General features: G+C 33.9%; 1 protein-coding gene across 5 annotated transcripts in view; it reads right to left on the bottom strand.

Annotated features, from left to right (window-relative positions):
* Positions 1 to 26,530, bottom strand: part of SNX13 (sorting nexin 13) — a 141,548-nt gene that overhangs the window by 56,805 nt on the left and 58,213 nt on the right. For all 5 annotated transcript variants that reach the window (XM_047694330.1, XM_047694331.1, XM_047694332.1 and 2 more), the window contains 7 exons: positions 23,968 to 24,070; positions 22,565 to 22,654; positions 21,608 to 21,729; positions 8,609 to 8,730; positions 8,420 to 8,521; positions 7,089 to 7,177; positions 1,271 to 1,354 (listed from right to left, as the gene is read on the bottom strand). In XM_047694330.1, the coding sequence (XP_047550286.1) occupies positions 1,271 to 1,354; positions 7,089 to 7,177; positions 8,420 to 8,521; positions 8,609 to 8,730; positions 21,608 to 21,729; positions 22,565 to 22,654; positions 23,968 to 24,070 (712 nt within the window). The remainder of the gene's footprint in view (positions 1 to 1,270; positions 1,355 to 7,088; positions 7,178 to 8,419; positions 8,522 to 8,608; positions 8,731 to 21,607; positions 21,730 to 22,564; positions 22,655 to 23,967; positions 24,071 to 26,530) is intronic.

Consider the following 26,530-nt stretch of genomic DNA (forward strand, 5'->3'; position numbering starts at 1 on the left):
TTTAAAAAAAAATATATATATATATATATATATAAGCATTTTTTCATTATTCAAGATACACTACCATCATTCTTTTTAATGGCTTCATTTATTCTATTTTATCAATATGCCATGACTTATTAAACTAATCCTCCATGTAGAACACTTAAATTGCTTTCAATTTTTTAGTTTTAAAAGCAATGTTGCCATTAATGTGCTTAAATATAAATTGTTTCAAACTTACTTATTATTACTTAAGAATAAATTTCATGAGTACAACTCCTAACCAAAGGATATGCATTTTTCAAAAATTTTAACTAGGCAGATATGCATGTTTTTAAAGCTTTCATAGAGCCCAACAGGACAGTAAAAAAAATTGACAAAGGAAACGAAGAACCAGTTGTATGGCCTCCAAAAAAGGCTCTAGGAATACAAAGCTAACAAAACAATTTCTGCCTGCAGGTAACCCACAACCTGGTGGGAGAGAGAAAAACTGCTGCAGCAACAACACCAAAACAATGTCCAGTTTGATAATGGCTACTAGAAACAAAGAACAATAAATTCTTTCCTAAGAAAGCTAGACTGAGTTAATAGAAGACAACTGTGGTGAAGAAATTCTATTTCAAGAAAATGAATCAAAGATCTAGAAGCATATATCAAAGAACTCCCAGCAATAGCCCATTTACAACTCTTTCTTAACTATGAGTTTACTGAGGAAAAGCATATATAATCAGTCACAAAAATAATTAGACCCAGTAAACTTAGTAATCACTAACCCTCTAATATGTCTGACAGATGAGAAAGCTAGGACTTACAGAAAACTAGCTACTCACACACACTAAGCAACTTACAGAAACAAGTCTAGAACACACTTCCTCCCATTCTTAGTCCAGTGTTCCTTTTACCATACTTTCCTCCATTATACGGTACAAAAATGTAAAGTACATGCTATTTTAGTAGTTCAGACCACAAGCTCTGTTTAAAAGCAAACAGCAACTTTTTAAAATACTCCTCATCTATCCACTCAAGCAGTAAAATATCCTTTTCTTTTTAATTTAAACAAGTAGCAACAACACCAAAATTGTAATAGGATTATCTTATTAACAAACTTCTTAAAAAGAATTTGGCTGCACGTTCAACATATTAGCAAACAGAAATACTAGAAATACAAAGATTATCTTTAAACATATTTTTACCTAATTTCTTTAATAAATTATTTCTTGATCATCCTGCTCTCCAAGTACTGTTTCTACGTTTCAAAAAAACTGTCATAATTTTAGAAAGTACATACCATCCATATGATATATTGATTAATATAATCAGGATCACTGAGTTGATTTATTAATGGAAGAAGAATTCCTCGTGCAAGAATTTCCTGGACAAAAATTGTAAAAAAACAAAAACAAATTTAACCTAATATATTTATCAAATCACTAGCATAATGTAAATAACACAATGCTGTTACTTAAGAAAGGTATGATACACGTAAAACCCAAAAGTCAACACACTCTTATAAAAAGATGAACTAATACACCTCAGTTAAAATAAGTGAGATGAAGCTACCTATACCAACCTGGATATATCTCCACAATGGCATCTAGAGTTGAGTGGAAAAAAGCAAAAGGGTAGCTCTAGTATGTTAGCATTTACATCAATTTTTAAAAGGCAAAACATGGCACCATATGTATTTATGAATCCTTACGTCTATATTAGAAGTATAAAAATAAACAAAAGGAAAAGATACACACCAATTTTAGAACAGTAGTTACCTTCAAGAGAGGAACAGAGCTACTATAGTAAAACATTAACATTGGTTAAATTTGGGTAGTTGGTACATAAATGTCTACTGTATTATTCTCTATACTTGTCTGTGTTTGAAATCTTTTCTAATAGAAAATAAAACAGTATGTTAATTATTCATCTTTCTCTAGAATAGATCCTCCCATTTTTTTTTTTAAGATTTTATTTATTTATTTGACAGAGAGAGATCACAAGCAGGCAGAGAGGCAAGTAGAGAGAGAGGAGGAAGCAGGCTCCCTGCTGAGCAGAGAGCCCGATGCGGGGCTCGATGCCAGGACCCTGAGATCATGACCTGAGCCGAAGGCAGCGGCTTAACCCACTGAGCCACCCAGGTGCCCCGATCCTCCCATTTTTTATAGCTGTTTATGCTCCTACCTACTAAAATCCTGCTCTTCCTCCCAGGACTGACTACAGAATAAAATCTCCAACCAAATAAGCCTCTATCATTTCAGCTGAGTATTTTTGTATTTTCATTTTTAAAATATACCCATGCCCTGAATTTATGGGATTTGTCACTTATCATCCTCTATGTAATTGTCTGTTTTCTACTTCTCTAAAATGCTACCACTATCTAGGAATGTTCTGCATACGAATGACACCTGTCAAGTGATCTACTAATTTGTCAATCTTCAAAACTATTTACTCAAGGTCATATTCCTCAACATGGCAGGCATTACATAAATAATAAAGGGATGGAAATGAAGAGTTTAGTGGTGATTCTATTAATACTACAACTTCGCCCTTTATTAATCTTTATTCTTTTATGCATGCTGAAACATAAATCTATGAAATACCATTTCTAAAAAAAACTGGAAAGACTAAGTAACTGTAACTTTTACAGGATATTTTACTTTTCTTTTTTTTTTCTTTTTTAGATTTTTTTTTTATTTATTTGTCAGAGAGAGAGGAGAGCGAGCGAGCGAGCACAGGCAGACAGAATGGCAGGCAGAGGCAGAGGGAGAAGCAGGCTCCCCGCCAAGCAAGGAGCCCGATGCGGGACTCGATCCCAGGACGCTGGGATCATGACCTGAGCCGAAGGCAGCTGCTCAACCAACTGAGCCACCCAGGCGTCCCGAGGATATTTTACTTTTCTAATGAAAGGGCTAATTTATTCCTTTTATCAAGATCTCTAACTTACCTGGTCCATTTTCTGATATAATCTCATAAAAGGCAGCCTTCACTTTATTTTCCTTTAGAGAGATATTTTATACAAACTCTACTTTTTAAGCTGTGTAAGTCTCTGAAAACTATTACCAATGATGAATTAACATTTCCAAAAGGAACTCATGAAGGTTCCAGTAACTTTTTTTTAAAAATTATTTAATTACTTTCTTTTCTTCATATCTTTTAAGTAATCTCTACACCCAATGTGGGGCTCAACCTCACAACCCCAGATTAAGAGTAGCATGTTTTACCAAGAGGTGCCAGGTACCTCTTACTTATTTTTTATTTTTACTAATTAATTTTTTCAGTAATCTCTACATCTAATGTGGGACGGTTCCGTTAAGTTTTAGAAGTATCTTTTGAGGGGCGCCTGGGTGGCTCAGTGGGTTAAGCCGCTGCCTTCGGCTCAGGTCATGATCCCAGGTCCAGGGTTCGAGCCCCACATCGGGCTTTCTGCTCAGCAGGGAGCCTGCTTCCTCCTCTCTCTCTGCCTGCCTCTCTGCCTACTTGTGATTTCTCTCTGTCAAATAAATAAATAAAATCTTAAAAAAAAAAAAAAAAGAAGTATCTTTTGAGACATCTTACAATCTCAAATTATAAGGAATTGTTTAGGGGTGCCCGGGTGGCTCAACTGTCAGCCATCTGCCTTCAGCTCAGGTCATGATCCGATGATCTGAGGGTCCTGGGATCAAGCCCTGCATCAGGCTGCCTGCCCAGTGGGAAGCCTGCTTCTCCTTCTCCCACTCCTCCTGCTTGTATTCACTCTCTCACTGTCTCTCTCTTCAAGTAAATAAATAAAATCTTTTTTAAAAGGAGAAGGAGGAGGAATTGTTTATTCTTTTAAGATTAGTTTTAGTCTCCAACTTCTTAAAAATTATATTATTTACATAATTCTTTCCTTCAAATTCTCTATGGCCACATTTTTTTTTTCAAAGATTTTATTTATGTATTTGACAGAGATCACAAGTAGGCAGAGAGGCAGGCAGAGAGGGAGAGAGGAGGAAGCAGGCTCCCCACTGAGCAGAGAGCCCGATGCAGGGCTCGATCCCAGGACCCTGAGATCATGACCTGAGCCGAAGGCAGAGGCTTTAACCCACTGAGCCACCCAGGCACCCCCACATTATGTTTTAAAGTGTGCTTTGTAAGGAGAAAATTCATAAACAAAACTATGTTTCTTGAAAGTTTCTTTTCAAAGTAAGGAAAAAAAAGCACGTGGGGAATAACTGTGAATAAATTTAGTGCTTCTCATTAGTCAATGCAATTAGTCAGTCTGTCTTAGAAAACTACATTGATCTTCTAATTTGCCTCATGAAAGTGTCTGGTTAGTCAAGATGTAATCATATGACTCAACAACTTCTATACAGGTTCTAGTGAGAGCTCTAAATATTCCAAAATAAGTAGCCATTTCCATGTAATTTCTACCTTAAGACAAGCACCAGCTGTCAAATATGAAGGCTGAAAAGCTACAAAGTCCCTGAGGCCATGAATCTTTAAATAAATAAAGCGTGGTAATGGACAGAAAGCAAGACAATTAAATAGCAATTACTGTAGTCAAATGCTATGATTTGTACAATTCCTATAAAAGATCCATATAAAGGAAAGAAGTAAGAACTCTTTAACCTGTTATTTAATCTGAACAAAACCATCTTTAGGAAAACTTAAATTACCAACAAAAGAAAACTGATAAAGAATTACCAAGTTAAAAGAGAAAAACCTGATTTGCTGAATGCAGGACTCTGTAATTACACAAAATCAGATTCAACCATACAGACAGACCAATCTACAGCAAAACATATTTGCTCTTTAAATAACCCTACTTGCTTTAAATGATAATCTCATGTAACAAGGCAGATCTTCATTCATGTCTCCTAAGAGTCAGCTTCATCTTCGGGAGCTGCAGCAATATGTGCACCTTCAGCAAGGAGGGCAAAAAGTTTCCCCTCATTAAAACCAATTCTCTGACGGGGTATGTGCTATGTGCCAGGCACTGTGATAACCACGAGGTACATGATGATGATACAGATAGGGCCTGTGTCCTAATGGGCCTTACAGTACCACCAGGGAGGGGGAAGGTATCAAGTAAGTAAATTATAATACTGAAATATGGTATATGCTTTGAAGGAAAAAAAAATTGTGTACTTACCTAAAGCAATAGGGAATTATGAGGGCACTTTAGATTGGGTGGTCAGGGTAGGCATTTCTGAAGAAGTGGGATATATTAGCCAAGAGAATATGGAGAATCATTTTGACCAGGAAAAAAAAAAAAAAGAGTATGAGGTGGGCCCTACAGTAGGGAGAAAATGGCACTTCTGGAGAAGACAGCATAGTTGGAATACAGTGACAGCATGGCACAGAGACCAGAAAGGTAAACAAAGTCCTTGTAAACCTCTGTAAGAACTCGAGATGGGAAATATTTGCTGGATGGTTACAGCCTTTACTAGGATGGAGAGGAGACTAAAAGGCAAGAGAGGATATGGAAACAAGAGTAAGATTTCCATTTTAAACATTTAAAGTTTAAAAGGACTGTGAGCCAATCGAATGGCAATTTCAGTGAGCAGCTAGTCAGAGGCACCTAAAGTTCAGAAGGAAAGTCTGTAGGACAGATATAAATTGGGAAGTCACTAGCACTTGGAAGGTATTTAAAGCCACAGGAATGGGTGAGCAAAAAGAGGGCTCAGGCCTAAAGAACTTGTAAATTTGAAAGTTAAATACAAGAGGAGTTAAAACATGTAAAAATGACTAAAAAGGAGACCAAAGGAAGAGAAAAATCAGGACAGCAATGATATGGAACCCAAGCAAAAACAAAATTTCAAGAGGGAAAAGTTTGCCAGCCATGTGAAAGTTGCGGAGACACTGCCCAATAGCGGCTGTCTAGTGAACTGGATAGACAAAGATTCTGCTGCCGAACAAATACTCAAACACAAATGAGTACTGTAACCGATTAGCAGTGTCTCCTTCAGTGGCAGATGTGAATCTAGTGATAGACGTGTCAGGTATTTACCGCCCTTAATAATGACTGGCCCAAATAATTGGTCTTAACAATACATCATTTATCAGCTATTTCCCATTAAAACCAAGCATTTACTACTCAATTCACAGCACCACCACCCTACTTAAGAAGTGTACTGAACTCAAGTTAGGTAGGTACTAAGAAATTGTTGGTATTGCTTAAATAATAACATACGAGTATAAAAGCACACCTCAGGAATTGGCATCTATTTAGCTGGATGGTAGACAAAAAGATCCTAAGCTTTCATTTTCATATAAATTAGACACTTACCCATTCAACCAGCATAAGGGTTGTACCTAGCTAGCAAACATTTCTCAGTCACAACCAGCAATCAAAATAAAAATGTTATTCCTTTACATCTGTACATAGAATTTTTTTTTTAATATTTGTTTATTTATTTATTTATTTGACACAAAGAGAGAGTACAAGCAGAGGGAGAGGGAGAAGCAGACTCCCTGTTGAGCAGAGAGCCTTGTGCAGGACTTGATCCTAGGACCCTGAGATCATGACCTGAGCTGAAGGCAGCCGCTTAACTGACTGACTGAGCTACCAAGGTGCCCCTGTATATAGAATTTTACTCTGATGTTTATATCGGGGGAATAAAAAGTCCAAGACTACTGTTCTCATCTACTTTAACTCATTTTCTAATTATAAGAAGCAGAATCATAGCTGCTTAGTTTTTTTTTAAAGTTTCTATCCAAAAGTGTTATTTTAATTAACCTAATTCCAGTAAGTTTATGGTAAAGCTATATTAAACAAAATTTAAAACGTATCTTTGCTATAACCCAAAATCCCCGTACCGAATTCTAAGTCAAACAGTTCTCAAAGTATTGTCCAGGGATCTTTGGGGGATGGAAGGAGATAAGCACAGAGTGATATTTTCAAAAAGGAACATGATGGTGTGATGATAGAAATCAAGTAATGGAATGTGTGCCTGTATAGTCTTGTGTTTCAAAATTTCTTAATTTTAACTTATAATACAGTAAATGTTGATAAATAAAGCCCATGTGAACAAAAGCACTTTGAGGTCCTCAATAATTTTTAAGAATTTAACAGGGTCCTGAAACCAAATATTTTGAGAATTACTATACAAAGTTTCTTTATAGCCATTTATTTGATATGAGTTTAAGCTTACCCTGACAAAGTATCGCATGATCTTGTTCTGGAAATCTCCAGGAGGTAGCAATAAATATAATAAGACCTCACACAAATCCCTTAGGAATCCTAGAAATGAAAAAGCTAGCTATAATAACATTAGAAAATAAAATCTCCACCGATTTGTGATTAAAAAAACACATAAAGGCATAAATAAGTAGTTCCCCAATTATAGCAGCTTATTATTTTAATAATTAATTAGTACAAATCAGTATTGATTAAATTTTTTCATTATTTTCTAAACAGTAACGATTCATTAATCAAACTAATATTTTTTTTTATTCTGCTCAGTTTTACTGTGTTTTTGAATCACTGAGAAACTTCAATTATCAAAGTGTTTTGCCCCAAAACAGTTATGGTTGTACCACGTATTCTACGCTTCTACTACACATTATCTTTGCATACTTACAAGCTATTTGCATATTTTAAAATATACCTGTAATTCTTCTTTCAAGAAAGAACCTCCACTATCCTGGTAGGTAATAAGAAAAGAAAAATAATATGCTCTTCTACTTTACTACTTCCTCGATTTACATGAAAGTACTACAAATCACTGTAACTATTTCTTAGACTTAGCTATTATTTCATGCCAGTGTTAATGAAATGACAATTAAAAATTCAACTGTAGTGTAAATATAAAGAAAAGAAGAAAAAGGAGAGCAAGAGCACAATTTAAAAATTGAAGAAAACAATTTCCACAACTAGAACAACCTCTCTGTAGTTCATATGCTGACACTTCCTGGGAATAGAATTATATAGCTGATCCTGTTAATCCAAAATGCGCCAAGTAGCAAAGACTCTTTCTGAGAGGCTACAAAACTAGGAAAGGATAACCTCCTCAGTGAAAGCTTACCCAGTTTAACCTCTCACAAAGACAAGACAAGTCCATTCTACTCCATAAAATGTATTTGAAATCATTATACTCATTCTCTTAGAAAATATTTTAGGGTAATAGGTATACTCTTGAAGTAGAATTGATAAATTCAAGGAGAAGATAAATTACTATATATCCTAAAAAGTAAATTTACAGTTATAAATTGTTTGTGCCTGCTCTATCTTAAAAGAAGAGAAGTAATCTTTAATTACCATCTTTAAATTTTAAAGATGACTTTTAAAAAAAGAGAAAAAAATCTGAAAACTACTTTCAAGAGTTAAAAAATAAGATGAATAGTGACAGTGCCTATACTATGCTACCCATCCTGTAAGAATAATTTCACCCTTTACCCATATTTTGTTCCCTGGCTCTGCTAACTTGTCTCTAACCAATATGAACGGTTACTATTCTCCAAAGAGTTAAACTGAGAAGAAAACCTTCTTCATCTTTGGGAGAAGTGCACACTAGATCACGGCAAACGTCCTTCTCCATTTCAACTTCAACTTCAAAGAAAGTATCCACCAGATCTTCTGCTGTACCTGCATAAAGAAAAGAATAAGACATAAAGAATGATAAAGACATATTTTAAATAAAGTCCTAATTTTCAAAGGGAATAAAGGTATTACCTTTTGCTTGATCATCTTTCTCTGTTATCTTCTGTTGAGCCTTTCTGAATACTCGTAGATGTGTGCCAAAATCATCTACAATACGTGTAGTAAAATAAGGTTGCCAGTCTATTTCTTTTGACCTTATAAAAAACACATTAAAGCATTATATAAATGTTTTTTTATCAAAAAGTTAAAGTAAGTTAATTTTAATGACTAATTAAACAACCCTTTCTGAATTCTCTACATTCTTCTTAGGTATACAGCCCAATTCTGAACCAAATACCTTTGGTATGAGTCTAAGTGGTTTCTGGTTGCAGATACTAGCACTTGAACACTTGACCATTTGGAATAATAGGTCTTAAAGAATGATACAAAATACCACAATACTCATGAAAAACGTGATTATTAATTTTATTAAGTTCCCTATTACTCTACCTTAAAAGTAACAAACCTCAAGAAACACTGCTAATTTAGTGCATCAGTGAAATAGTAACAAATAAAACAGTAAGCCAAAAGCAGTTTACACCTCTCCTTGGATTGATATTTTTAAATAAGTGGTTTTTTTGGTGAATTTTCCTTAAATTAGCACTCAAATTAATTTACCTTTTTAGGAACATACCAAATAGATAAAAGAATCTATTTATTCATGAAGATGCTGGGCAGCAGAGGAGCAAAGAAAAAGTATACTATAATTCACTGTTATTTACCCAAATATATATAATAAAGAAGCCTGTGAAGAAATTAACTTGATTACTGTCTCATTTTGAGAGAAAACGTAAAGGTGTTAATGGCTTTGAGGAATATAACAGATGCCTATTTTCAAAAACACAAGTTATTAACACTCGTATTTTTTTAATACACAACTATAATTTTATTACACACGTGGGAAGAAAGAGTAAATTATTAAGTACATGAACACAAAAATTAACATTAAAGAGGTAACCTGTACTCAGGGATCTGAGAAGGGGTTAACATTACTTAAAATACTACAAGAGCCATCATACATAAGCATATATTAACTTTGGTAACAATACTTGGACTCAATATAAAACCAAAAAGAAACTTTAAACCTAGCAGTCTCTAGAGTCTCCTTTTCACTTATTAAAAACAAAAAACAAAAACCAAAAAACCACAATCTGTATAAGCATCTTTCAAAAGTTTTTACATGAATTATTGGTAAAAAATCATCCACATCTAAGAATTTTATTACAGAATTCAGTTGGTACAGGCCATTGCTCATTTTATCCATAAAAGGGTCATTCCAACAAATTTAGAAGAAAGCTGAATATATAATCTTTCAAATTATATCTGTTTTGTTTCATGGTATAATGTTATTTATATAATTTATTGAAGTTTTCAAACAAAATAAAATTTACTAATTTTAGAAGGCGTTTTAAACCCATCTCAACTCATTAGAAAGGATATAACATTGACAATAAGTGAAAATAAATAAGCAATGAAAATACATAAAATTTATTTTAAATTTAAAATAGGGATTTCTAGTTTCAATACACAAATATGTTTGAGGGTGGGAAAAAACAGGAACAGTATATTCTGTATCTCCACCTAAGATCATTATTTTCCCTTTGCTTGACTCACTTCCACTTAATATGTGCAAATTTAATATAAGTCTCAACTCAAAGGAGCTTTTTTAGGTTAGGAAGGTAAGAACAACAGTAGTACATTGCTTCCCTTTGTAAATCAGGAAAACATCTACTAACAATTTCTAGTAGTATTTGTCTTAACAAAATTTGAAAATATTCTCATGACAGTGAAGTACTTTCTAAAATTAGAATGTACTGATAAATACATACTAAATGGAACATGAATATAAAAAAATTAAAAAGTTATTCAATTTACATAATAGCCAAACTTTCTTCTATTGATCTATATGTAGTTTTCTAGTAGAGCTCTTAGTATCAATTATTCTTAAATTATGCCTATAGTCAAGACTTTTTTTTAAAGATTTATTTATTTATTTATTTATCTATTTATTTATTTGAGAGAGAGAGAGAGAGAACATGCTAGCACTAGAGTGGGGGTAAGGGGAAGGAAGAGGGGGAGAGAGAATCAAAACCAGCCTCCACATCCAGCACAGAGCTAAAGACGGGGCCCACTCTCATGACCTGAGCCGAAATCAAGAGTGGGACGCTCAACTAACTGAGCCATCCAAGTACCCTTATGGTCAAGGCTCTTTTTCACTTTGTTTAAAGTATTCCCCCACATAATTCCTATTCTAATAAAAGCACCTAGATTATTACAATAAATCCTATTACCTACACTTTCATATTATTACTATTATAAGCTTTCCTTTCCTGAACTTAAATATAGGAGAACATTATTTCCTATATGACCAAGAGAATCAGTAATATATTCAACCCTACCTTGAAAACCTAAAATTCATAGTAGGCCCCTGAAGCTTATGTATCTTGATAGAACAGTTTCAAGAATTACAGAAGTTAACTACAGATGCAAACAAGTAAGGAAGTTTTATTAAAGTACAAGAGCAAACACCAAACAAGTATACCTCTCTGAACATATATTTCCATGCCTTTATCTCAATCCCTAATGCCAGCATTCTATTCTTGGCCTTTTACTTTAAATGGTCTCCCACATCCACCTTTGTCTCCTCTCCATCCTGTTTTCCATAGAGCAGCCAGAGTGATTTTTTAAATATACAAATATGATAGTACAAAATAAGAGATTCAAAAACTGTTCAATAACTCCCCATCGATCTTCAGGCTAAGCATGACTACTTTCTCTAAGATCTTGCATACCCAGGAGGTCCATGCTTACTTCCGCATCACCATCTCTTCCACCTTCTTCTTTCCTTTCTGTTCTACTGACTTATAGGCTTTAATTCCATTTCTCAAATATATCCCTTATCTCAGAGCCTTTGGACAGCCTAATCCCTCTGCCAAGTTTGCTCACCCCGGGCCCACTCTTCACATACTTCCCTGCTCTCCCCAACATTGATTTGACAATTCCCACTTACTTCAGAGTTCATCTAAAATATCTATTCCACATGGCAGCCTTCAATGCCCCTCGGCTTTCTGTCTCTCTGCCATATTCCCTCAGACTAGGTATGGATCTCCAGTTATACATTCTCATGGCACCAAATTTGTCACATTTCACAGCACTTTCAACCTACAGTTAAATAATTTAACTGGTGAGATAAATTCAACTATTCAACTGCTGATAAAAATCTCAGGAAGCGAGAGACTTCGTTTTATTCTGTGCTCATTTTATTCACAGTGGTATCTCCTGTGGCTAAATAATGTATTGAACATTGGAGACACTCGATACATAGTGATTTACTGATTCCTCTTTCAGGGTCAAAACACTGTTAATAGTGTCTCCTGGAGAAAGGCAACATGAGGTGCTTATGACAGACTCTTTACTCCTTAAAGTTCTGAAATAGAGCATAAAGTGAGGAGCTCCTTTTGCCTTTCTAAATCCTTAAACTATATAATGCTAATAACCAAAAAAATCCAATGAATATTCCAAACACGCGGGCTGACAATGAGAGTATATAAATTGCTTCACTGGTTCCATCTTTGTAAGCAATGTACAACTCATCACCAGTAATGCAAAAAATACACCAAAATCAATTAAGGATTTCTGTAAAAGAGCACTGGATTGGCATATATATGTCTCTAATTCAAGTAAAACATTCACCGTTTCATTTGTTGTGAAATTCAGCAAATCACCTCACTTCCCAGGGTTTGTTCTCCTTAAGGACACTTAGAACTTTAAGAATCTATGTTATAGTACCTGAATACCCATCTAAGCATGTGTAATACACACACACACACACACACAAAAAAACACACACACACAGAGTATGTGGGAAATTGGTAACTGGTGAGTAAATCAAAATATTTGATCAAAAGAGTCATGAATATATTTCATTTTAACTTAAATTATATAAATCTTTCAATATAAGACTAAGACCTTTTATTTCACTAAGGTTTTGCCAAGAGATATTAATGTGGCTTTTGTCTTTAATAAAACATTACAACATTGCAACAGTTATAGTGTCCAGTTTCTTTTAAATGGCATGACAACTAATGACACTTCTGAACAAATCTGAATGCAGAGTCCTTTAAGACTTTCCACCAATATTTCATTAGTTGTCTTCTGCAAACCTGAATCAACTGCAATCTATCTATCAACTAGCTTGAGTAAAATTCCAAAGCAAATGCCTTAGTTTTTATAGAAACGACCTTGTCATTCTCACACTTCCTCCAACTACATAGGAGTAAATTAAGTGATGACTATAATAAAAAAGTAAAACTGGGATACATGGGTTCAGAAACAAATACAATTTTTTTTAACATGCTTGATTACCTATTTCTTCTAAATCACACATGTTCAGCTCACACCAGGGACCAAGTGCATCAGATTTTCTAGGGACAGGACCCAGGCACAGAAGTGGACAGAAGTACTAGAAAGTGGTGTCCTCGCCTGGCTTTAATGCTACGGGCATGGGTCAGTATGTCTTCGAAAAGGAATGGAGAATTCTGGCTAAAGTAAGTTAAGAAAATTGCTGCTACAGTAGTCCAGAATTGGGACCGTGCCAAAAATAACTTAAAATTTTGTTCATGATAACCAGACACAAAGGAGAAGTTAATTAAGTGATATGTTAGAATTTAAAAGTATTAAATAAGGCAGCTACACTTAAAACAAATCTTAAAGAATGTCTCTGAAATGGGAGAAAGAAAGGATTTAGGAATGAGCAAAAGAAGGAAATGAGCATGGTATATGCAAGGGTAACCATGAGTAGACTTGCCTGACTAGAGAAGAGGGTAGTTGGATTTGGCAGTAAACGTAATCTTCACATTCTTGGCAGAATACTTTCCTGGAAAAGGTCTTTTCTATCAAAATGATACAAATAAAAACTGATTTTCCCACAGGAAGAATCCTATAATAAATGTTATGTTCCTGATGCCACACTATTTTTTCTCGGAAATGACTACTAAGACCTTATTTGAAAACAGTAAAAAGGGGACTATAAATTGCATAGTGTGTATAAGTGTGTATATTTTTCTATGTAAAAAAAAAAATAGCAATTTAAAAAAAAAAACTTTACTGTAGTAAAATTCCTAGTTTTTCTGTATAGATTTTAACAAGCAAGCATCTTTGAGAAGATTTTAAGGAGAGTTTTATTCCAGTAAGAGGGCTTTTGATCAACTGATCCACAGATATTTTTTGCTGAAAGCAGGTGGTGTCTGTCCTAAAGAAGAATCCCTTCTTCCTTGAGCCACCGAATCAGGCAGTAACTTACCTCTCATAATTCCCTTTTAGAAAGGATATACTCTTTATAATACATAAACCTTTACTTGTTTCCATCCTTCAGGAGCCCTTGAAGGAATACTTTGCTATCATGTCAAAAACTTCAGCCTGAAATTCAAATTTTGAGCAGATTCTTAAGGCACACAATTGTAAACTTGCTTCTAAAGACATTAAAAGAATTGCCCTTCTTCCAATCTCAATTTATTCATAATACATGTTACCATAACCACTCCACTACAGCACCTTTGTTTCCCTTTTAAAATTACTTTAAAAAATCAAATTATAAGGTTAAGTATAAAAGAAGGTAACATTTTTTTCACAACATTCCTGAACTTACATGAAATTTATTGTTACTCTCTACCATAATCCTCAAATATATCTAGAAAATTCCTCTTTTACAAGAACTAAATTAGCAACCACACAAAGAAACAAGTCTCATTGCTGCTCCCTTCACTGGCTGCACCTCTTCACAGTTGGAGGGAAAAAAAAAGTGGGACAGCAAAATGTGCACATCTCTTTTCTAGTTCCACCTTCAGTGACTTCCTGACAATAGCTTAAAATCAACCATGGTGGGAAAATTTAAAGTAGACTTCTAAAACTACAAATATATTGTTTTCCACATTCTGTAAAGAATAGCAGTCATCTGGATAATCAAATAAAAATTTCTAAGTTTTCACTGATAGAAGACTTAACCATCAAAATAAGATTAGTCTACTAAATGTCCTTTATGTCTGAAACCAAGCATTCTTTCTGACCACATAGAAATATAAAGAGGTATAAAAACTTTATTATGATCCTATTCTAAGACTTCCTACTGGTAAAATAATAGACTAGAAAAGTACTTTAATTCCTAAGTAAATTAAATCTAATTACCAACATTAGACACTATAAAAAATAACTCTCCAAATGGTATTCAAATTGTAAGGTTTTACGGAGTATATAAGCCCATGTTTTGAGGACAGGGTATGACTGGCAAAATAAAAACAAACCAAGATTAGTACTGACCTCACCAGGGAGTCTTAGTATTTTAGAACTTCAATGGATTTGAAATAATAACAAGTTGCTATCATTACAGCTCCAGACTTAAATTACTTATTCTAGATTATATAGCTAGTGAGATCAAGGTTTTGTTTAAAAAAATAAATCCGGGTTCTTAATTTTCAATTCAGTGTTTTCTTTACCTTAATAAGAACACAAAACTTCCTGACTCTTAAAGTTAGAAACAAATTGGAAGAAATGGAGAAGAATCTTAGGTATGCAGTTTTATATAACCACATTAAAGGAAATGGCATTTAGTGAAATGTATCACTACATAAGAAGTCTAGTTCTACATCCTATGCTCCAAGGCTTCAAAGATGTTAAAGATTCAGATATTCTAAAGGATGTGGATCTCTGAATATAATGAAGAACTTGGAGAAACACCTGTGAAGCACACTCACCTATTTTAGAGGTTGAGTGTAAAGAACACAGAGCTGGAAGTCTTAAACAGGAAAGGAAAAAAATAAATAACCTGGGGCTAGGTGTGCATCTTCCTAGGTATAATGATAAGTATGAAAAAAATTAAAGTAATGCTGTTAACTATTTTAATAAACAATATTTCTAGTAAAATGTACCTGACAAATGAAACATTCCTAGATTTAGTAGTGAAATATATTAAAATTCTGTAGGAAAAAAGTAACATGTAAATCATAAACAGGAACTCAATCAACAAGAATTTATTGACTACTCACCAACTCGTCATGTACAAAACACTATATTAAGCATTATTTTCCAGATCACTTTCTGAAGACATAAAGGGACAGTGACTGCCTATACAAAACACATCATCTATAGTTGTAAAAAAAATTATTCTTATATGTTCCTAAGAACATAAAAAATGGAGAAACAGGAAAATTTAGTTTAAAAAAAGCCATCCTAGAGATCTTTATTGCTCATTAGCAAATGTTTCTATCTGTGGCTCTAAAAGTAATACATTCTCATTTCGTGAAGTGTAATTTCCTTCTTTTGATTTTCAGCATCAGTTATAATCAGCCATAAATCCACAATCTAAAGATCAGTTAATATTTTAGTGTATTTCCTATCGGTCTCTTTGCTATGAATGCATACTGACAGTTTTTACACAGCCAAAATCATATACTATATTACATGATTTTTATTCTAAAATATTTCCTATTTGTTTAACAACACTTCCTAAATATTTCATTTTTTTTAAGATTTTTTCTTTAATTTATTTATTTGACAGGCAGAGATCATAAGTAGGCAGAGAGGCAGGCAGAGAGAGAGAGGGGGAAGCAGGCTCCCTGCTGAGCAGAGAGCCTGATGCAGGGCCAATCCCAGGACCCTGGGACCATGACCTGAGCAGAAGGCAGAGGCTTTAACCCACTGAGCTACCCAGGCGCCCCAACAACATTTCCTAAATATTTTAATAACTACAAAACTATTTCAGGGTTCAGAAAACTTCTCTCTAATGGGCCAAAGAGCAACTATTTCAGGCTTTGCAGACAACACTGTCTGGGGTCACAACTAGTCCATTCTACCGCTATAGTACAAAAGCAGCCATGGACAAAATGCAAACAAATCAGCGTGACTATCCAATAAAATTGTATTTTCAAAACCTGACTATAGCACACTCCATTTAAATAATAAAATTACAAATAACCTAATTTAAAAATGGGGAAAAGATCTGAATACACATTCTCTAAAGAAGCTATACAAATGACTTGTAAGCACATGAAAAGATGCTCGATATCATTACGTATCAGGAAGATGCAAATCAAAACCATAATGAAATATCACTTCACACCTACTAGGATGCTGTAATCTAAAAGACAAAATCATGGGCACCTGGCTGGTTCAGTCAGTAGAACATGTGACTCTCAATCTCAAAGTCTTGAGTTCAAGCCCCACATGGATTACAGAGAGTACTTAAATAAATAAAACTTGAAGAAAAAAACAACAGGCAAAAGCAAGTATAAGCAAGGATATGGAGAAAATGGAACCCTCATACAGTGCTGGTGAGAATATGCAGCCACTTTGGAAAAAAATTTGCAGTTCCTCAAAGGTTAAAGAGTTACCACATGACACAGAAATTCTACTCCTATATATCCAAGAGAAATGAAAACACACGTCCACAGAAAAACTTGTATATGAATGTTCATAGTAGCATTCTTCATAATATCCAGAAAGTAGAAACAATCCCTACATCCACATGTCCATGGATAAACAAAATGTAGTTTATGCCCATACAGTGAAATATTATTCAGCATTAGGAAAGAATAAGTAATAACATTTGCTACAACATGGATAAACCTTGAAAACACTGTACTAAGTGAAAGATGCCAGTCATAAAAGAACACAGACGGTATTATTCCCCTCATATAAAATGTCCAAAATTGGCAAAACCAGAGAGAAATAAAGTAGATAAGTGGTTGACTAGAGCTAGAAACTTTGGGGGGAATGAAGGGAGTGAATGAAAGTGGATACAAGGTTTCTTGTGGAATCATTAAAATGTTCTTAAATTGATTGTGATGAAGGGTGCACAACTCTATAAATATATTAAAAGCCACTAACTTTAAGTGGGTAAACTGTGTGCTATATGAATTATATAACTATACAATTAACAACCCCTGATCTATTCCACACCTGCAAAAACATTAACTTACTGCCCCTTCTTTTAAATACTTAATGGTTCCTAATTATTTTTGCTAATTGTAGTAAATATGACAATAATTACCTTTCTAGTTAAAGTCAGTTTTAAGCTAAGTTTTCAAAAGGCAAAGAATGTAAAATGGCAAAAGAGCTTTACTATTGCAAATATCCACTATTTGAGTCGTGCCTGCCTTTTGGACAAGTCTAAACACATGATCTATTAGTTCTACAGCAAAATGGTTAGTGAGGAAAATGGTTAAATTTTCAAAACATATCCCCCCTTGTTCCAGAAAGAATACTATCATTAGTATTACAACCACTGAATCCTGGAATCTACCTACCCATACCTCCTCCTGCCATGGAAAAACCCTTTAGGAAGAACACAGTGGCATTAGAATATATCTACTTTCTGCTAATCTTGGGGTTAAGGGGAACAGAGAGCAACACAGCTGCCACATTTCACACCTCTTAAAGCAATAAGGTTCCTTGATCACTAGTATCTCCTTACTGCTTTACCACACTAACCTTATTCCCCTTCTCAGAATTTTGTTCTTTCCTAACATATCCTTCATCCCTCTGTCTATCCCACTATTCATTCTTGAAGACCAGTTTTAACCTCAATCCACATGAGGTCTTCATCAGTTACTCTGGTTCATTCTATCTCTAGATAAAAACCGCTCTCAGTACCACACAAATGACTACTTTCTCTCCACTGTATGTGCTTTAACATTGTCTCTACCTGCTCCTTCCCCCACAAAACAGAACAAACTAAGACAAGGTCAAAGAAACTGTGTGTATATATACTAGGAAGGTAATAAATAACAAAAATTAACAGTAACAACCAAGTTAACACTCACTCATTTGCTATGTACTAGATCCTGTAGTGTTAGACATGCACTATTCCTCTAGATTAACATTACAAGAGCCCAATGGAAGAATTATCCCATTTTACTGATGGAGAGACTGAGACACAGAAAGACAAGTAACTCGCTCAATATACCACTTACTGGTTAACAAATACTTCAGGAAATGCTTTTTGGACATCATCTCATTTAACTCTCACAAGTTTGCTACAAGTATTACTATTATTATTTTACACACATTAAGAAATTTTAAATATAATGTAACTCAATGGTACAGGTAGAATTATAATACAATCTCCCAGGACTCAGTCTTGTACATAATATCTTATTTGAAGGAGAAATAAAATACACAGGTTATCTCAGATTCAATCCCTAAAGCTCCAGCCTAGTTCACAGCCAGGCTCTACCACAGGGAAGTCAAGAGTGCTCTATGAAGGTTTCCATCCCCAAATTGCTACTAGAGTAACAGGTACTAATGTTAACACAAGGTGTTATCATTATAAAGTACTCTCTGACATGTGATGTCATTTAACCCTGATAATCTGATAAGTAGATATGGGTTATCACCAGACTCTTAAGAATTTACATGTTTTGCCCATTCAAGACCATACAGCTTAATAAATAAAAGCACTAAAGCTCAAAAGTGAGGACTTCAGACTCTAAGTATATCCTTCTCTCCTGTTATGTCTCAAAATTAGCATTTCATTTTATGCTGATACTCTGTGATTGTTTCCTCATTATCATTTTGAGCCTGAAAACAGCCTCAAAATCAACTTTGTTGTTATCAACCTCTATGAATGAGTAAACTAAGGCTCAAAAGAAGCTGATAAATTTGTCCAAAATCTTAAGGCAAATGAGAAAGCAAAGATATAAATTCAGTTCAGTTCAAGATGGAAGAAACTCGACTCTTCCTGCAGTCACCTAAATATTCTACCTGATAGCATACAATATTACAAAACGGGAAAAAACAAAAACAAAACAATTTACTACATGAAGTGTAAAGAAAAAGTGATTTGGGGGAATCAAAAACAGGGAAAGCACTGCTATGAAAGGTAAAAAAAAAAAAAAAAAAGTGGGGAAACTAAGGTGAAAAATCAGATCATAATATATCTGGTATGGAATGGAGGAAAGAACACTAGACTGCTAAGAACAATCTGATTCTAATTCTTACTCTGCCCCAATTCACCGGATAATTTTGCACTGACCATTTAATCTTTCTGGACCTTAGCTTCCTCATCTCTTGTGAAATTATAAATGTCAGAGGACATTAAAAACTTAAACTTCTAAATTCCCTCACAGTTTTCAGAACATTTTCACAATTATTATTTTCATTACATTCCAGTGATCAGAGAGTTTGTTTTTTTCACTGGAGTATCTGCAGCATCTGGTTGGTACAAAGGAAGCACAAAACATTAGTTGAATGGATAGATGAATCTGATACCAACAATAACCCTGTGAGGAACACAGAACAGGGCAGATATTACTATGCTTATATCACATATGAGCAAAACCAAGATTCAAAAAGTTCAAAATACATGCTCATAGTTCCATAGCTAAGTAGTAGAGCAGGATGCAAACTGAAGTCTCCCAATTACTAGTTCAAAGTTCTTTCCAGGTTTAAAATCTGTTGTATTTCAATATATACTTAGGCAGTCAGACACATCTATAATGAACCCCTATTCCCACCTTCCCAAAAGGGGAAAAAAACAATCATTAGGATGATGTTACTATAAAAAGTAGCGAATGACTGACTCAGAAGATTTGACTGAATGAATACCTAATACTCAATAATGTTATATATATGAAATAAAGGAGATAAAGTCCTATTTTTGAAGTTTGATTATTCTTTATTTTCTGTGTTCCACAGCGACTCTACACTTGTAATTAAGGCTGGCTACTCCATAAACGTCTGCTGTTAATACTAAGGGAGAAGGCGCTCAACTCTACCTCTACAAGTAAGGTTATTATCCAAACCATAAACATTACAGCAGGCCTCTGCAATGACCTGAGGTTGAGGAACTACTCCAAAGCTTAGGAGTAACTGAGTTACAGATGAAAAGTCCTGACAGGGCAGCCTGAGCTGGAAACATCTATGTGCACAGAGATAAAAATTCAGTAAAAGCCCCAGGGCAAAGCTCTGTTCTCCAAGATTCTCAAAAGTACAAGATTGTATTTCAAAAACCTAAGTAGGGAAGAAAAGAGGCTTGGCTGAAAAATAACACAGTCAGATTTAAAAATGTTCTCATGGCCATGGCATGCAGATTCCTGCCTTGAGGCTATAGGCTAGTAGGAAAATCTTTTAATTTAAAAAAAAAAAATCAAATTCAACTAAACATAAAATCCTTTCTTTCAAAAATAAGTCACTTCTGTATATGAAATGGCCACCCAAAAAAATCAAGTAGTTTAAATACAATGATATAGACCAAAATATTTTTGTCATAGAGGAGACAGTATGTAAGTGGGGTTTGTTTGTTTTTAATTTTATTTATTTCTTTGACAGAGACAGATCACAAGTAGGCAGAGAGGCAGGCAGAGAGAGGAGGAAGCAGGCTCCCCGCTGAGCAGAGAGTCCAATGCGGGACTCGATCCCAGGACCCTCAGATCATGACCTGAGCTGAAGGCAGAGGCTTTAAACCACTGAGCCACCCAGGCACCCTGTAAGTGGGTTTTTTAAATGGGTTTTTTAAAGTAAGAATTTTAGTATATCTCACAAAAATTTCTTAAAGCAAACTCATAAAAATATACTCCCTTCTGAAAATAAATAAGGGGAATATTCTCCAGTGATTTATGCTACTTTGGTTTCCTCTCCACTGAGACTTCTATAAGGTATGTGCTCAAAGTAAAAAAGTAATTTTACTGAAACTATTTCCATGGCACTCAAAACAGAGTATCTGGGTAAGAGGTTAAAAAAAAAAGTATTCTCAATAAGTGAGTTGAAAGTCACATGACTGGACCCTGAGGAAGACACTGACATTCAGACTGAGAGAAAGGGTTTAATAAAGATAAACATTCTGTAAATGTAAAGGTTAAATTTAAAGAGGTATAGGTTTTTAGAGCTCTACTTCTATAATCTGTTATCTCACAATCATCTACTGTTCTACTCACCTTTAGTAATTATTACTAATTAATAATTTCCCCCTCCAACTTAAAAGTCATTTTCCTTACTGGTATAAACAATATTATTTAACTTTTTCTGCATCAATGACCTTACCTAGTAGCAAATTGAATGAGTGCATTTTGAAGAGTCTGCCTAATTTCAAGAAGAAAAGATTCATCATCACTTAGTGTATAATACCAATACTGGACATAATCCCTCAAGGAAAACTGGATAACCTAAAACAAAAATATTGGGAAAAAACACAACTTTTTAGGATTTAAAAAGTATGAGCAGCAAACTAAAACCTAAAAGGATTATTTACCAATTTATATATACTCTCTACATACTAAATTGTGGTACCAAAAAACTGCCTTTCTTACAAAAGGATCAATATGCTAAAAAATGATTTCAAAAAATCTTAAATTATTTTGGTGTCCCAAGTCACCCACTACCCAAGTTCACTTAAATCTAATACCTTTGATACTGCCAATAGTATCAACAACATTGATTTAATACAATCAGTCAATTCAACAAATGATACAACTTGATGTATATTATTTTTGAAAACCAGTTAAACTAAGTTTGGGTTTAACTATAAAAGAAATGTTAGAATTTTAAAGAACACATTATAATAATCATATAATCAAACATCAATGAAAAATATCTGGAGAGAGTAATTTTTTAAATTCTAATTTTTTAATATTTTTGAATCAAATCAGGTATAACCATTTAAAAAACTATAGTACAAATTGTCTGATTTGCCAAAACACTAAGCCTATTCATCAGCTAAAGAGCATTTTAACTTTAAAATAATTAGAAATATTATCAAATATGTCAGAGAAAACTTTTCTATTAAATGCAAGTTCGAACAAAAGGCTTTAATACTATATAAACCAATTATAAATTATTTCATAAATAAGGCAGCTTCTTTAAGTATAGAATCCAAGAACAGCATTATAATGACTTTCCAGAATATTACATAAATAGCAAAAATTATTTCCTAGTATTTTCAAAAGAAATACACCTTACTACACAAGATAAGGAATTCAAATACCACACAGGAAAACTCACTTGCTGGAGAGGTTCATCAATTATATTGGCACCTGTCAATCTTCTATCAATCTTTATAGTCCTGGCTTCTCGTTTCATTTCTTCTAAGCACTTAAAGGAAATCACAACATTTTACTGCATAGTTCTCTGATTTAAAGTCTGTATAGTTACTTCTAACTTGCAACTTCCCTGCCATCTTCAAGTCAGTCAATAACCTTATTTTCTCAAGGCTCTGTAAAAACCAAACACTTTCTCAAGTTAACGCAGCTAGACACCCAGAAAAAAAAAGCCTATTGTTAGCCTCAAAAATTTCGTAAAATCGGCAATATTATTTAGAATGTGAAAAAACAAAAAATGTAAGATACACTGTTGCTGTATTTCAGTGAAACTTTAAAACCATAAATTAGTGTTTCAGGTGAATCAAATTAATAATTATCTTTATTAAACTCTCCTCCTCTTCTCCCTTCCCCCTCCCAGCCCAAAACAGTATACAAAGTGCCAAATAAATATATTTTAATTAATTTTATTTAGGGACAATTTTTAGCAACAAAAGAAAATGAATTTCTCTATTTCTCTGTAGTGTTCAGTAAGTTCAGTGGCCTGGAAATAATGTGAGAAGTAGTGGGACATTCTTCAATTAAAAATACAAACAAAAAACAAAAATAAAACAAAAAAACAAAGCACGAATACGTATATAAAACATACCCTTCAAATTATAGCATGCAACTTTCAAGGATAGGGTGAAATTCTTTTATTTCAGCAATATAAAGCTATACTATATATTTCTATCTCTGCATCTCCTACATCTTAGCACATAATGAACAAGTTATTAACTGTAAAGTTAATAACCGGCATCAACTCCAGATCACTTTGTCTCTCTTCACACATGGTTTGTTTGGGATGGTTGAAACAGAACTGAAGACAATGCAAATCTAAAGCCTACCTACAGTACGAAATTCCAATTTTACAGATCATGATATTAAAAAATGGAAAAAATACCAACACTCAAGATGATATAAATATAATTGGGCCTAAATTATTAAAATTATAGATACTGAATAGCCTAACTGAAAGCTGTATCTTTCAAGTCAGTTAAAAAATAATACCCATTTTCTTTTCTCTGGTTTCTATGCAATTTATTTCATTCCAAATTTTGAAATCCTATGTCACAATAGTAGGAAGAGGCCCCAAATTTCTATCTTTACCTAAAATTTGCACTTCCACTCTGAATATCTAACACTACAGAAGTTTTCAAAGTAATCTTCCAAGATACATTTTCTAAGCATGATTAGAAAGTGTCCCATAAGTTTATAGTGAGCATTAGTGACCTGTAGGAACATATGCCAAGCCATATACAGATGATCACATTACCATCATTTCACAGAACAAGACTGTGAGGTTTTACCTTCCTTTACCCTATTTACCTTAGGAATCCCAGTTGACGTTGGAGGAAGAAATGAGTGTTCACACTGTTCTAGGTACTTCTCTGAGTTTGTTTTTCCAAAGAGGAGAGTAACCACAAAGCCCCTGGGGAAGAAAAAACTCAATTACAGAAACAAAAACAAAATTCTGTTATAACTTAAGATATCTATTAACCAAAGATATTTTTCAGATTTAATAGATGGTTTATCACTCACTAAAAAAATCAGTTTTTCCTTTGGCAAGGCAAGTAATTGACAGTTTGTTATGTTCTGAAGTTTAAAACAACTATAAGCATTTTGTGAATTTATACAAGAATGCCTTTCAAAGTTTTTATATAAATATATTCCATATATTTCATATATTTCATATTTCATATATATCATAAAGAACCCCAGGCAAAAAAATCAGCCCTCGTTAAATAAGTAGGTTCACTAACCAACGATAAAGACAAATGAGATCTAAATCTATAGCTAAAATCACACATTTCTATAGTTCTATTAACTGATTAATGTCAGATAGTAATGTAATTTGTGATTATGGAAAGAAAATAAATAAAGGCCAAAGAAGAAAAAAAAAGATATAGCTTATAATTAGACTGGAATTTAAAAATACATATAAATACATCCCAAAGGCTGATTATTTTTAAAACAATTACAGAGTTGAGGTAAGATAAAAACTGGCTTAGAACTGTTTAACTCTAAGTATTGACTAAATGCTATCAATATTTTATATATTCAAAATTTGCCAATTAAATCTAAGCACCACTAAGTAGATAGGAAATCCATAATAGAAAAACATCAAATTCTAACTTTATAATAATCTTATAATAATCCTACAACAATTCAACTGCTGTCATAACAAGAAGGGAACTATGAAAAATTAAATATGGGTCAGCCTCAGCTACTAAAAGGAAGATTCTCAAAGTCCTCTGCTTTTTGTGGCTATCCGCTACTCTTTAGTACAAGCACCACAAAAGCTAAGAGATGAGTTGAGAAAACAAAGTCAAATTAGCCCATGTCATCAATTTTGTTTTTGTTTCTTTTTTAAAAAGCTGGCCTCTGAACTGTCAATAAATTTCACCTGTCTTGCATCTGATACTAAGACTCAAGATGGCCCCATATTTCAGTTTTATCTAGTGATAAGCAGATTTACAGACATAAAGTAAATGTTTATACTATGTATTTCTAAGACTATTATCATGAGAAAGCCTGATAAAGTATTAACCTTTGTCCAAAGAATGATAGTAGGAAAGTAAGCTAACAGTCTTAACTTAGCACCTGTTTTAGCCTTGAGATTTAAGTAAAAACAGGTGCTACAAATGACTGCATCACCCAACGTAACAGAATGCCATTAAATAACCCATAAAACAGTATCAAAAGTATGCACCCAAAAAACAAACAAAAAAACACATAATACAAAAATCTCTAAGTGATTTTCCTTCCAAAAGTTATCTTTATACTAGATAATATGGAATTAGCTTTATCAGCAAAACATATATTATCAACATTATAGATGGTTAACTGCAGAATTTCTTTTAAAGGTGGTTTCCATAAGAAAATGTATTAATTCCTCTCAAACTTGCATTTTATAGAAGTTAAAAAAAAGTATCTTAAAAAAAAACAAGAAATGATTTTATGAAATGCAATTATTTTACTTGAGATTGCTATTTAAAAGCCTGCATTGTTCTTCAAATTCATAAGGCATTAACTATACTAAGTTATATTAAAGAAAAAACAATCATGCTTTCTAATTACAGCCCAAATAGGAAAGATTTGATTCAGGAACTAGATACTCATTGACCACAACTGAGTAATCTAGAAATGATTAATTAATCCCCTGATTATTGAAGATAATTCTGGGAGGCTTTCTAGAACTTAAATTGAAGTCCCCTTACTATGGCAGTGAATTTCACTGAGATTTACAATCTGGAACAGAACATCAGATCAGAACATTTATGATATAACATCAAACTGGAATTTCAGACCCTATCATGTGACTCTTAATATTATCTAAAGAGTTTTTAGTGACCCTAGCACACCATCCAATATCCCACCTTATTTAAAAACTTTTACAGAACTTTAAAAGTATCTGAAAACGATTGTGCTTACTCCTTGGTACACCTGCACACTCAGAAAAGGAGCAGGAAAGGTTGCCATGACTTTGAAGTACATGGGACTCAGCACTCTTCCCTCTTCCAAAACCTGATGCGGAGCACTTCAGTGTATGAGAGATGATGACTCTCCACCCTCCAGTCTCCAGGGCTTCCTAGGGCTCCTACTGACAAAGAAAGCTACAATTTCCTCCCTCTCTGAAATACTGGGAAATAGTCTGAAATCATTCGCCTTCACTTTTGCCAAGAGCTTATTCAATTCATCAAAGAGAAGAAATCTCTCATTTTCAGAGAAACATCTCCAAAAAACAGTCTCCTTTCCAGTCAATGAAAGCAGCCATGACTCTGTGGGGAAGAAGTGCAAGCACACAGCTATGCAATCATTCTGCTCCAGTCTTCATTTGTGACAAAGGAGTGTAATTTAGAAAGCCCAGGGGGCTGCAGATCTATAGTCT

Source organism: Lutra lutra, chromosome 11 (genome assembly GCF_902655055.1).
Source record: "Lutra lutra chromosome 11, mLutLut1.2, whole genome shotgun sequence".
NCBI classification, from domain to species: Eukaryota; Metazoa; Chordata; class Mammalia; order Carnivora; family Mustelidae; genus Lutra; species Lutra lutra.